The sequence below is a fragment of the Schistocerca gregaria genome, chromosome 8, assembly GCF_023897955.1.
Source record: "Schistocerca gregaria isolate iqSchGreg1 chromosome 8, iqSchGreg1.2, whole genome shotgun sequence".
Lineage (NCBI taxonomy): Eukaryota > Metazoa > Arthropoda > Insecta > Orthoptera > Acrididae > Schistocerca > Schistocerca gregaria.
Window position 1 is genome coordinate 247,485,504 of NC_064927.1, and position 14,866 is coordinate 247,500,369.

The following is a 14,866-nucleotide window of genomic DNA, read 5'->3' on the forward strand; positions in this document are numbered from 1 at the left end:
GCAGTAAAGAAAATTATGGTGAAATTTAGATACGAATTAAAGCTTAGGGAGAAAAAAAATAAAAGCTTAGCAGCTTGACGATAACATTTTGTTAAAGATGCAGACGACTTAGGACAGCTGAAAGGAATTTAAAGTGGTTACAAAATAAGTTATAAGAACACCACCAACAAAATTAATTACAAAATGAGACACTGGAAGTAATGACGAGTTTTGCTATTTGAGGACAACGGTATCTGACTAGTCGATAGCTGATGAGAAATATAAAATGCAGACTGGAACATCGAAAAACCTATTTTTGAAAAAACTGGTTAACATCTAACAAACTTAAATGTTATCAAGTCTTTTCTGAAGAAATGTCACTGGAATGCAGCCTTGTGTGGGAGTGAAACGAAGACGATAAGCAATTCATACAAGAAAAGAATATAATCCTTTCGGATGTGATGCTACAGAAGATGGTTCAGAGAATAACTGGCGAGAATGTACAAAATCGAACAAGAGAAAAAAAAATTCATAGCACGACATGACTAAAATAAGGTATCAGTTGAATGACACGCCCTGATGCATGTAAGAATAGTCGATCGGATAATTGGAGGGAAGTGGGGGGGGGGGGGGTGTAAAAATTGCCGAGGGAGACGAGACATGCGTACAGTAAGCAGGTTCAAATGGGTGTAAGTTTGCAGTAGTTATTCAGAGACGAAGGGACTTGTAAATCGTAAACTAGCGTGGAGAACCGCATTGAAGCCGTCTTCGGAATGACGACGGCGACGTCTACCAGTTACAACCAGACTGGCGATCACCCTTCAGTTTTTGACTACTAGTGATACGAGGATCAGTTTATTAAACTCCAAAAACACACTTTATTCTGAAATTTCGCTTGGTAGCAGAAGTTTGAAATACCTTCCTGCAAAGACGCAAAGAATGCGCTCAACTAAATTTGGACTAACAATCACATATCTATGTCAATGTTTTACGTGGTTCACCAGTAAAGCAAGATACCTAGGATTTCATAGATAATGTGCATCTACGAACCAGACTTTTGGCACGATGGAAAGTATCGAATACAAGAACCGTAATCAAATCAAACGAAAGGGGACAGGGGGCAGCTGACAATTTCCTGTCCAGAAATGCAGAAAAAAAAACAACCACGTGATTTAGCGTACAAAACGCTCATATGTCTTTAGAACCTAAGCAGAATATAATTATGGCTGACAGCTGCAGATATTCTAACACGAAGGTAGCAAAGAGAATGTCCTTTTTCAGATAGCGGTCTTTGTACGTATTACTTTCTCTGCTCGCAGATATATCTCGTTTATGAAATTCATGGTTCCCTCATTTGTCCACTTCCACATTCCTGTAGACAATAAAGAAATCGAGTGGCTGTAAGTACGCGCGTCTACTTTGGAACTGCAACGAAATAATATCGTTTCACCGCTAAGGGCGAGACTCAGGAGGCGGCTTTGACTGAGAAGGACAGAGGTAGATATGGCCTGGCCATACGAAATACTCTCCACTCTTGTGGACAACACCGGCCACGCCTCCGTCATACCTTGGATACTACCGCCAACATCCTGCCCCATTAACAGTAACGCGTGAAATAATGCCATCTATTGCAATAATGCTGACGGCAATACTATTACGGAGAGACGTTGCCGTAAAAGATGAACCGTGCGCCTTTACAACTGACTATAAATTATTACCCTGAGGCTGCTTTGGAGCGATACTTATATCGTGTCATTTCTTCTAAATTTTCGTTGCGTTTCATGAGATTTGTCCCTTTGTCGATGGAAACTGTTGTGTGTCTCGAGTTGCCTTGGCTGTGTTAAGCACTTGCCACTATTTACCCGGTGTCTCGTACTGAGCATGGAGTACTTACTTGAGCTGGGCGCGGTAGAAGGCGTGAGGGATGGCGGTGAGCACCCCTGCGCCGTCTCCGGTGTCGTTGTCACAGGCGCACGCGCCACGGTGGTTCATGCGCAGGGCCAGTTTCTGCGCATCTCGCACGATCTGCAAAAGGAAACAGCACACCACTGTTGTACAGCTCGTGTGTGACTAGGTAACACTCGCACAATAATGACGGAATAGTACAAACAGGGCAGGGGGCCAAGCTAGGGCTGCAAAATTTGTTTAGAGAGGGTACCATAATTAGTAAAGGAACATGGGAAACTGGGAAACTGACAGGGTCCGAGTAAACATGGTCTGCGAACGAGCAGCTACCTAGCACTTATTTTAAAAGAACAAACAACCCTAACCCACTAACATAATCACTAGACTAAGCTCTGTTTTTAAACTTCTTACCTAGATCCCAAGGAGAGGCAACTAATGTCCGAGGGAGGGGGCCAAATTATGTGTCTTCTGAGTAGGGAAAAAATTTCCGAACCGGCGGTGAAAACAACTCCGACACAATTACTTAATGCAGCACAAGCGTTCGTAACATCTATGTGCTGCGTGTTTCGGCTTAACTGAAAAGTTTCTGACTTCACTCATTAATCTTCATTCACAATCGATATTCTTTGAAGAATGCAAAAACCAATGTTGGGGAAGAAATGATAACACTACTAACGATCTAGTTGAAGATTGAAACTACTTTGATGTTCAAGATGTAAAAAATTCAATCGTAGCACGTTTTGCATGCTCATTTAGCCACCTTCAACTCCTACTTGAACCGAACATCTGTGGTATTTACGCATGAGTAAATGAGAAGAAAGCACCCTAACTTATAATTTTTCTGTATGTATTACGTGGGTTTGGACGAACAGTATAGACCACGATAACTGCGAGAACAAAGTAAGCCTTTTTATTTCAGTTGAAATGTAAGCTTTGAAATTTTCCCGATAATCAGCTAGAGATTACAAAAGTCATACGTCGTACTATTTACTATTATTTTCTTAGTTTGGTAACTGAGTACTGAGTACTGGTATGTCATGGAATACTGAGAACAAGTAAGTCACGAAGCAATAGCTCTAGCTGTGTCCAACAGTGAAAAATAATCTTGGTTTACGAATTATCGTTGTGCTGGACGCGCGCTGGGCATAATACCTGCATCAGCCTCAGTTTTGGGCAGCGTTCTTGAGATGAACCCTCTTTAAACGTGTGTGTGTGTGTGTGTGTGTGTGTGTGTGTGTGTGTGTGTGTGAATGTAACAGGGATGAAATTGCACCGATCCGGGAGTATCTTCAATTTAGTTATTCGCTCCGCATGTGGAGTATACATTTAGTTTCAGTGTGAAGAAATTCGTTGTGTGTTGTGGCTTAGAAATCATAATACAGCTCACTTGCGTTTTGGAGAATGAACAATTCCAATAATAAGCAATACACCTGGTAGTCCGTCATCAACCGTTGTCAGCTAAACCATTAGTTGTGCATACCATAATACGCTATTGAAGGAACCGGCAAAATAATTAGCGCACTGGAAAAACGGCTAAGGAGTAATGTAGCATTGTCGCTAACATCTTCACGGCGCGGCAGTGTCACAAGCTCAAGACTTCCACATGTGTACATCACCCATTTTTCCTCTGTAAAATTGTTTCATTGTCTGTAAACGGTTTCAGTTTTAGAACTAACTGCACGTGAAGCATTGTGCTAGATCACAGATAACCGAGGTTTTGCGATATCTGCACTGTAACATACCTCGTGTACAATCGTTTTCCGATAGCTTCGCACGTGAATAGAACTTACACTCCAGCTTGTAGCGATTTGTCCTCGTCCTTTCGAAATAAAAATGAAAATCCCTTTGGTGCGTTGGTACGAAAACGTACGAGTACTGCGGATGCTTATTTCGGTTTAAGATTCCAGTCGACTGTAGCATTTAAAGTAATGACCGCATGACTATAAAGGCAGACAAACCGGTCTTGAGACAAAGCTATGGAATGTGTGTGTGACGACTAATGCAGGTGCACACTAACTTATACAGCAGTTTTACGTCTGCTTCTGATCCCAGCAGCCTACTGTGAAGCGGCTGCTAATACGTAAAGCAGCCCGCATCTGAAGAGAGACAGCTACATACGAATAGCGCCAGCGCCTGGATCAATACCGCTACGAGAAATGTCAAGGGTGAGCCAGATTGAACAAATTTTATGCGTATCAGACATAACTGCTGAGTTCGCAGTCCAAATGTTTGTGTATGTATAAATCTGAAAACCACACCTGCTAACCCAAAGTTTATCATCAGAAAATTAAAGCTGTCAATAGCAAGCGGGAAAAATTCCTCAACTGCGCAGTCTTCATTTAACTCCCAGTCAATTTTACATCTGAGGAACTTTCTCATACAGATTGGGGTATCACAAATAACTTGTGTGTGTCGTCTACAACCTGTAACACATTAATGCCGGAAGAGAAAGGGTAACTTAAAATTCCCCCTTTTTGCCGCTTTTCTGATTTGCGCAGTAATGACTATTTGGATTAACATTGATATTTCCGCCTATCATCCTTAAAACCTTACACTTATTTACATGTGGCGCCGACTGACAGTTCCTACATGAAGCGCCGATCCTCTACAACTCTTTCTACAAAGATCAACAGTTTCCCGGCGTTGCAACTTTCCTGTATGCCACAGAATCATCCGCAAACAGCCTCGCAGAGCTTCTGACGTAATCCATCAGACCATTTATATTTGTAGCTCATGCAAGTAGTATTAATAGTAGAAGTATACAGTCCGAAATTGGGGTTTCATGCAGCTCTCCATCTCTGCGTAACTGCTGCAACCTACATCCATTTCAACATGCTTACCGTGTTCAAGTCTTCGTGTGTCTTTGCATTTTTATCACTCACGTCCTTCCATTACCAAATGACAATTTATGGTACCTCAGGATGATTTCTAGCAATCTATCTCTTCTTTTAGTCAAGTTGTGCCATAAATTTCTTTTTTTTGCAAATCGATAGAGTGCATCCTCATTGTTATTTCTCTACCCATCCAAGCTTCAACGTTCTTCTATGTCACCATATTTCAAAAAGCTATTTATTTTTTCCCACGTTCGACTGTCATTAAAATTTACACGCCATCCAAGTTTACACTCCATATAAAGACTTTCAGGAAACACTTTTTAACACCTAAATTGATATCAGATGCCGACCGTTGTGGCCGAGCGGTTCTACGTGCTTCAGTCCGGAACCGCGCTGCTACTGCGGTCGCAGGTTCGCATCCGCCTCGGGCATGGATGTGTGTGATGTCCTTAGGTTTAAGTAGTTCTAAGTCTAGGCGACTGATGAACTCAGATGTTAAGTCCCATAGTGCTTAGAGCCATTTTTTGATATCAGATCTTAACAGAAACACTTTTCGTACTATAGCTAGGCTGCACATTGTACCATCTCTCTTTCAGCTATCATCTGTTACTTTGCTTCCCAAATAGCAAAACTTATCTATTACTTTTAGTGTCATTTCCTAATTTAATTCCCTCATCATCGCCAGACTGAATTCGATTACATTCAATTAACTTTCAATTACTTTTGTTAATGTTTATCTCATGCTCTCTGTTCGAAACACTAATTCCGTTCAATTCCTCTTCCAAGTGCTTTGCGGTCTGCAACAGAATTACAGTGTCATCGGCAAACATCAAGGTTTTTATTTATTCTTTTTGTATTTTAATTCCTTTTCCAGTTTCTCTTTGGTTTCCTTCGCGGGTTGTTTATTGTAAAAATAAAATTTAATAATATCGGGGATGTATTTCAACTAGGGGTGAGTGGGAAGAAGATGGGTCTGAGACGATTTTTTTTTTTTTTTTTAGATCTGTACGCATACAAGATATTTTAAAGAGAAAATCGAGGATCGTAATTGTTCATAACTCCAGTGAAGGCAACGTCTTGTATATGGGAATGTAAGAGCAGAGTGAGAAGCCGGCACTGCTGAATTGGTAACACCAGAGGCTGCGAATTGCATGCCTGCTCGTCTACTAGCGTGAGTGATAGAATGATTGATGGCCTGCAAAGGGGAGCAGAAAATTGCTCTCTGTAACCGAGGCAACGGCGAAGCCAACCGGTGCCGAACTCAGCAGCAGCAGCAGCAGCAGGCTAACTGGCCTACACAAATGGATTTGTTTCCTTTCCGAACAAAAATGTGATGGCGAATTTGACAAAACTCTTGACTCGCCTAGAAGCAGCTGTTACAATGCGAACGCACACTGAAGTAATATATTCAGAGCTACCATTCTCGCATCTCTTGCGAATAAAAGAGCAAAATATTTATAGGACTCGAAAATTTGTATTTACATTCTGGAATCAATGCCTCATTAAAGGAAGCTTCTGGAAAATGCCTCAAATTTGTTCGTGTAAAACCCAGTGATACAAACCTTTAACGATATATCTGTATACCCTATTCTGAGGACGACGGTTCAATCCCGCGTCCGGCCATCCTGATTTAGGTTTTCCGTGATTTCCCTAAATCGCTCCAGGCAAATGCCGGGATGGTTCCTTTCAAAAGGGCACGGCCGACTTCCTTCCCCGTCCTTCCCTAATCCGATGAGACCGATGACCTCGCTGTCTGGTCTCCTTCCCCAAACCAACCAACCAAACAACCCTACTCGGAATCACGATACTGACATAAAACGAAAGTGTTAAACGTGTTTCTTATTAGTGGGATCTGTTTTTACAGCAGACGTAGCGTCGCTAAAGAAAGTGGTAAGATACTTCTTTTACGATTATACATTTTCCAGTTATTCTAAAAGTTCTTAGATTTCTGCATTGCTCATACAACAGAGGCTTTGGTGGTTACTATTTTCTGAACATTCATGTTCTTTCGTTTTACGGCCTATCAAAGGTGGAAATTACTGCCCTATGACATTTCGTATCAGACTCGGAAAGCTTGATGCCGAAACCTGGAGTAACAAGACAGCTCTCGTTACGTGTTCGTCTGTTTCAGAATGGTAAAATGTTTTCGCGGGGAACGTGATACGCAACTACAACAAATTTTGCCAGTTAGATCTGATGTCCTGTGACGAGTCTCTCTTGCAAAACGAAATGCTAGGAGGCAATTTTTCTAATCTTCGAAATTTCATCTGAGATGTTATACACTGAAGAGCCAAAGGAACACCTGCCTAATATCGTGTAGGGCCCTCGAGAACACGCAGAAGTACCGCAACACTTCGTGGGATGGACTCGACTAATGTCTGAAGTAGTGTTGGAGGGAAATGATACCATGATTCCTGCAGGACTGTCCATAAATCCGTAATACGAGGGTTGTTGATCTCTTTTGAACAGCACATTGCAAGGCATCCCAATTATGCTCAATAATGTCCATGTCTGGGGAGCGTGGTGGCCACCGGAAGTGTTTAAACTCAGAGTGTTCCTGGAGCCACTCTGTAGTAATTCTGGACGTGCGGGAATTGTCGAAGTCCGTGGGAATGCATAATGGACATGAATGGATGTAGGTGGTAAGATAGGATGTTTCGTACGTGTTACCTTTCAGAGTCGTATCTAGACCTATCAGGAGTCCCATATCACACCAAAAGCACACGCCCCACACCATTACAGAGCCTCCACCAGTTTGAACAGTCCATTGCCGACATGTAAGGTTAACTGATCCATGAGGTCTCAATACCCGTATACGACCATCCGCTCTATAGCTCTATAGCTCCGAAAGCCCATATCGATGATGTTTCGTTGAATGGTTGACAAGCTGACACTTGTTTATGGCCAGCATTGAAATGGCCAGCAATTTGCAGAAGGCTGCATTTCTGTCACGTTGAACGATTCTCTTCAGTCATCGTTGGTCCCGTTCTTCCAGGATCTTTTTCCGGCCGCAGCGATGTTGGAGATTTAATGTTTTACCGGTTTCTTGATGTTCACTGTACACTCGAGATATGTTCGTAAGGGAAAATCCCCACTTCAGCGCAACCTCAGATGATTTGTACCATCACTCGTGCGCCGACTATAACACCACGTTCATACTCACTCAAATCTTGATAACCTGCCATTGCAGCAACAGTAACCAATGTAACAACTGCGCCAGACATTTGTTATCTTGGATAGGCGTTGCCGACCACAGCGCCGTATTCTGCTTGTTTACATACCTGTGTATTTCAATATGCATGCCTATACCAGTTTCTTTGGCGCTACAGTGTATTTTGCCATTTCCAGACAGAGATGCACGTAATTAGTGACTGTCGGTATGACATACAGTGAATGATGAATGAGAGATGATTTTAATAGTTCAGTTAATCCTGCTTGTAACTTCATCGTCAGCTAATGAGTAGTATGGCTTTTCAGAGTCATTTTCGATTGTGAGTACATACGCTATTAAATAGGTACATATTATGGTGAAGAAGCAGTTTAAATTCCCACATGATCGAGGACAACTTGCAGTGTGTTACCTTGCGGCTTTGCGTCGGAAACAAGTTATGCAGAGGGAAAGATTGCTTTGGATATTCCACACGCATCGTTAGCCTCCTTATTGACAGACTGCAGTGGGGGAGAAGGCCTAGCCTCTTCCTCCAGGAAAACAATCAGTTCAAAGAAAAGTTTGGCTACCTGCCTCCGCCTTCTGGACGAAAGGTATACGCATCTCGCCACTAAGGTTCTCGCTTTTGTGCCGTCCTGCAGAGCGTTCTTTAAGTGGAACCTGCCGGCAGGCTGCAACAAATAGCGAATCCTACACACTTCGTGCCTGACTGTTTTGTCTGGTTCCCGTGCAGGTAAGCGTTGAATACGAAATTTTCGAAGCACCAGATAAATAAGTGAAAATCCTCTCTATCAATGCAACTTTAGGGCCCTTTTCAGTCCTTTAATACATATTGGTCACGTGTAAAATCGTTACTGCCATACAGCAGTATGAACAGTAGTTAAGAACACTGAGCATGGTAGGGCAGTGGTTAAGGCGCAGGATCGTCATTTCGCAGGATCGGGGTACCAATCTCCATCAAATCATCCCCTTTAAGATTTTTCGTTGTTCACCTCAGTCAGCTCAGTTCAGTTTCTCTGCACTAGCGTCGGCCGGTTTTTATCTTCTCCAAGTCAGCCAGTGAAAATGGCGAAATGTTAATGGAATATGTGTAATTTGTGAGTTTCCCGGGGATTCGGAATCTTATCGTGGAATCAGCTGTACTGGTTGTGGTCTGCGTCCCCTACAATATTCCGACGCCGAAATATTGTGTTGGCAAGACGCAACCACCACCAGTACAAACGATTGCACGAGATGACAATAGAACGTGTGTTCAGAATTATATTACGTAGATGCCATAGCCGGCTGCATGGCGACGGTAAAAAAAGTTTATTTACAAAATGGCTACATTTATATCCTGAGTAACTAGCAGAACATTCTCTAGTTCTAGTTAAACAGAAATAAATATTTTAATGTAGACGCCAAACAGTTGTGGCGACATGACTGTCTCGTAGTTGTGGCGATACGCCTGCTTCAGAACAATGGTGTAGCAATAAACACAGATTGCCTATATAAACAGCATTTGATGTAAGAGTGCTGTTTACACGACAGCTCATACACTGTTTACACTGTTATCCAATGAGTTTGATGGCGCCAAAACTGGCCCGAAAACTTACACTATTTATCTCACGACGATAAGCAAATTATTTTCATTTTTGATTACTCGACTTACATGTCGGATGAAGCTCAACACAATATAGCCACACCGTGATTCTCGTATTCGCATTAACAAAATATCTGCTACATAGTTAGGAGCCTTTCTCCATTGTGATAAAACTATTGTTGGAATGTTTGTATGGTTGTTACTTAAAGAATGCTGATAAATACACTTCTATAGTCATCAATCATTGTCTTCATAGATTCTTTATAGGCGTCACTTAGTTTTACATACGCTGTTCTCCTTAATACACGAATAAAAGTGATACGATCAACGCACCACTGTACCACACTAACATTCGTGCCATAGAGTAACTTAAGCCCGTATCTATGCCTTTCTACTCGTAGAAATGTGTCTGTAGACAACTCACGATAGTCTCATAGTTAGTCTGCCAGTGGATTTAACCGACTGTTTCCCATTTTTGAAGTATTATGCCGAAGGTGCAAGGGTGGTAGTAGTAGGGTAAGGGCGCCATGAACACAATTTTGGTATCAAACTGATATCACATTGATATAAAATTAATTAAACTGATCAATTAATTACCCCACCCCCAAATGACATCATATATCTTCTTGAACCTGCACGTGGGTCACCGCCCCCTCCCCCCACCTACCCTCTCTGGCGGGGGTGGGAATTTCTTTGTCACAAGGTAGTGCTGACGTTTGACATTCCATGCCATCCCCCGCCCGGGAATTGCGGGAAATTCAAAACGTCAGTACCGTCTCTAGGACTTGAACTCAGGTTGTTCTGGGTGGAAAGCCCAAGTGCATCCCCCAACACAATTATATCACCAAAGGGGCTTGAAATTGGCAGTAGAGAATAGGAGCACTGCATCCAATCACATCAGGGATATAAGGTGGGCTCAGTAGCTCTGCAGCCTCAGTTGCAGTCGCCAGTCAGTCAGCATCAAGCTCCAGTGGACATCGCACAGTGCTGCGCAGCTGCAGTAGCAGCAGAAGACTAAGTACCCGTTGCTTAATGTCTGTTTACTGCCATGTGAGGAAGATGATGTCTTTGTGCTGCTATTATCGCTTAGCTTTTCTTCTTTGCTCATCAGTGGTTGCGACACACTCCAGCCTGTCAGGGTCCCGTGTACCACCCACGCACAGATTACGCTGTGGGAGAAGGAGAGGGAGGGATAGGAGACGAGGGTGATGACATTGATACAACAAATACTCTTCGCCACACAATGTTCGTTGGCTTTATGATAAAGCACGGAAAACTTAAATCCAGTTGGTCTGGCCGTGATTTTAAAACCACTACATCGGAATTCGCGTCGGAGGGATGAGGGAGTAAAATTCTACTGGTTGGTGCTTTACATTATCTCGGCGAAAATGAAACGGCTATTCGCTTTTTAAATGAAAGGTGAAAACATTTTCCAAAGATCAAATGGTATTTGCCCAGAACTCTGGACAGAACAGCTATGACGATGTTAAAAATACCTATCACGTCCACGGACAGCGATTCTTGGCACGACAGTTATCAACAGAACAGACGCCAACGTTCAAACAGTGTAGCTCAAAAGAGGATGGCGTGTCGCGTTGGCGACATCAACAAGCGAATGACTGCTCTATCGGGATAGCCTTCAAAAATGTCACGAACAGAAGGGAAATAATGCTTGGGGCACAGAAAAACACACTCTTAAGGCTCCAGCCATATCGTGGTAAGTCTTTAACTGTTTCCGAGATAGGTGGTAAGCAAAGCGGTTGGCCTTTGCGGACTGTTTTACTTGGATAGTGAACTGCGAGTCTCTTTATGAAACGATACGCAAATTATTTGTGCAAAAGCTTTAGATATCCCAAAAAGATGCAAAGTAACAGCATCAAATGCATGAACATGATTAAACCGACTGTCCACCATCCAGTTATTATAGGTGTACAGCCTCGGCATTTTCACATGACTCAACAGATTTAAACCTTCATTAGATGATAGTTGTTTAACACTAACGCAAGTGTGATATTTTTTAATATTTTCCTTAAAAATGTGGTTTTTCGTAATTTATATGCACTCTGCAAAGCTTATTTTATCAACCTTTTCTAATTTTATGTAAATTATTTTACAATAAATCGCTATTAGCAGGAAAATGTTTGGCGAAGCTAGGTGTTTTTATATTTACCAGACAGTAAACTGCGATGGTAGCAAGGCATCTCGACGTTTATTTGCTAAGTGCGCTGGGCACGCCAATACTAGTCACGATACAGAGTGGATGTATCTATCTCTGTGCAAGACGAGACGTTGGTCCATGTGAGGCCGTATCATATTTTACGGGACACAATGTGAGCGACGTAAACGAGAAGCTGAATTAAGCTCCAAATACTGTCAAGATCCAAGCCCAAAATGGACTGCAATTTATCAGAGTGTTTTCGTAACAACTGGAGCTAATGGAGAACTGTCGCATTCGCCGACATCGGCATCTTAACAGCATCGACATCATGTACGTCTATCGCATCATATTATCTTAGAACTTCTGGAAGGCTTACCCAGCGAATTTAATTGAGAACTGCATATTAACGCTAGTTATATAAAAGTTTTACTCCTCGATCTCCTCATAACTCTCACTCACTATTATCTAAACCAAGATCCTGCATATTCCTATCGCAACAATACCGGGTGTCGCTTATTACTATCTAACTAGCCGATTTGTTCAACGCAACTATCAGAACAGTATAAATCTTTGTAACTGAATAACAGTAATACTAAAATAATTCAGATGCAATAATACTGACAAACCAAAACAGCATATTTTGAACTTTTCACATACGACTTTTTTATGCTGTTTGCTTAGTAGTCCATATTTCAGCGCTGCAACAGCTTTGAATTTTATTTATAATTTATTTCATGCAAAAACTTCCAGATTATTTAAAACAGGTAGTTTCTATAATTGTTACCTGAAAAGTTTGGTGCCAGGTATGGAGGGGGAGGTGTCAAATGCGAGATGAAAATCAATGACCTCAGTATAGGCAACCGTTCCTGCAAATGTGCATTGCAGGCAGCCTACAACACTATATTTACCCATTCGTATTTTATTGCGCCTTGCTCGAGGTTACTACACTCCTGGAAATGGAAAAAAGAACACATTGACACCGGTGTGTCAGACCCACCATACTTGCTCCGAACACTGCGAGAGGGCTGTACAAGCAATGATCACACGCACGGCACAGCGGACACACCAGGAACCGCGGTGTTGGCCGTCGAATGGCGCTAGCTGCGCAGCATTTGTGCACCACCGCCGTCAGTGTCAGCCAGTTTCCGTGGCATACGGAACTCCATCGCAGTCTTTAACACTGGTAGCATGCCGCGACAGCGTGGACGTGAACCGTATGTGCAGTTGACGGACTTTGAGCGAGGGCGTATAGTGGGCATGCGGGAGGCCGGGTGGACGTACCGCCGAATTGCTCAACACGTGGGGCGTGAAGTCTCCACAGTACACCGATGTTGTCGCCAGTGGTCGGCGGAAGGTGCACGTGCCCGTCGACCTGGGACCGGACCGCAGCGACGCACGGATGCACGCCAAGACCGTAGGATCCTACGCAGTGCCGTAGGGGACCCAACCGCCACTTCCCAGCAAATTAGGGACACTGTTTCTCCTGGGGGTATCGGCGAGGACCATTCGCAACCGTCTCCATGAAGCTGGGCTACGGTCCCGCACACCGTTAGGCCGTCTTCCGCTCACGCCCCAACATCGTGCAGCCCGCCTCCAGTGGTGTCGCGACAGGCGTGAATGGAGGGACGAATGGAGACGTGTCGTCTTCAGCGATGAGAGTCGCTTCTGCCTTGGTGCCAATGATGGTCGTATGCGTGTTTGGCGCCGTGCAGGTGAGCGCCACAATCAGGACTGCATACGACCGAGGCACACAGGGCCAACACCCGGCATCATGGTGTGGGGAGCGATCTCCTACACTGGCCGTACACCTCTGGTGATGGTCGAGGGGACACTGAATAGTGCACGGTACATCCAAACCGTCATCGAACCCATCGTTCTACCATTCCTAGACCGGCAAGGGAACTTGCTTTTCCAACAGGACAATGCACGTCCGCATGTATCCCGTGCCACCAAACGTGCTGTAGAAGGTGTAAGTCAACTACCCTGGCCAGCAAGATCTCCGGATCTGTCCCCCATTGAGCATGTTTGGGACTGGATGAAGCGTCGTCTCACGCGGTCTGCCGAAAGCTGGTCCAACTGAGGCGCCAGGTGGAAATGGCATGGCAAGCCGTTCCACAGGACTACATCCAGCATCTCTACGATCGTCTCCATGGGAGAATAGCAGCCTGCATTGCTGCGAAAGGTGGATATACACTGTACTAGTGCCGACATTGTGCATGCTCTGTTGCCTGTGTCTATGTGCCTGTGGTTCTGTCAGTGTGATCATGTGATGTATCTGACCCCAGGAATGTGTCAATAAAGTTTCCCCTCCTGGGACAATGAATTCACGGTGTTCTTATTTCAATTTCCAGGAGTGTAGTTTTTCACGTAAAGCTTTCTATGTGACCGGAAACCAGTGTACGGTAATGTTTATATTCCACTGCGCATTACGGGCCATATGTTGTGTCACAGTCGCATCACCGATGAAATAGAATGAATTGAATGCCTAGAAAATTGAATTAAAAATTTACTAACGAAACCTTTGAGAGTGAAAGTGGCTTTAACATCGCTGTCGAAAGAAAGCACAAGGCGGAAGGTATAGTGACACACTGGTCTGAAATGATCTCGCGAACAAAATCTGATTCTGACAAAAAGGCAGATGGCATAAAAGAATACTGGAAGCAGAGCAATGAATGAACTAATTAGCTGTCTACATCCTAAGACCAATGCATCACAACTGCAAAAGACCATCCTACTTCTTACTTTATATTTTATCTGAAAGGGAAATTACATGCATCAAGTAACGTTTGAAGCCAATAAAATTTTATGTAACTACGGTCATTCGCCCGTTCCGAACGTACACAGATAAGTTTCAGGCCCTAACACCGAATGAGAATGTTAACTCACTCGCCCCTTGTGTACGATATTGTCAACTGCAGGAAACTATCACTGAATACTGCTAACTGAACAACAACTTCGTTGAGACACGCACGCAGCCATCGTTCAGTTGACCACCTAGGAGTTTCCGCCTGACGGGTTTCAGTTTGTAAGAATCATCAACACCACTTGGTCGTGACGGGTTTACGAAAGGAAACATTCTCGTATTTCTCTGAGCTATGCATGGAAACTGAGGTAACAGACTGCATGAACAGGACACTGCCGGGATACAGTAACGGAATGAAGTAGCAGCACCACAAACTTGTCATTCACCTTCTCGTTCCGGCATGAATCAAAGAAATTACTATGTGCTCTAAGTGGTA

The 14,866-nt window shown here is 43.4% G+C and overlaps 1 protein-coding gene across 1 annotated transcript in view; it reads right to left on the reverse strand.

The window, feature by feature from the left end:
• The window catches only part of LOC126284988 (uncharacterized), a 357,367-nt gene that overhangs the window by 211,445 nt on the left and 131,056 nt on the right, over positions 1–14,866 (reverse strand). The window contains exon 3 of the mRNA XM_049984278.1: positions 1,874–2,004. Coding sequence (XP_049840235.1) covers positions 1,874–2,004 — 131 coding nt within the window. The remainder of the gene's footprint in view (positions 1–1,873; positions 2,005–14,866) is intronic.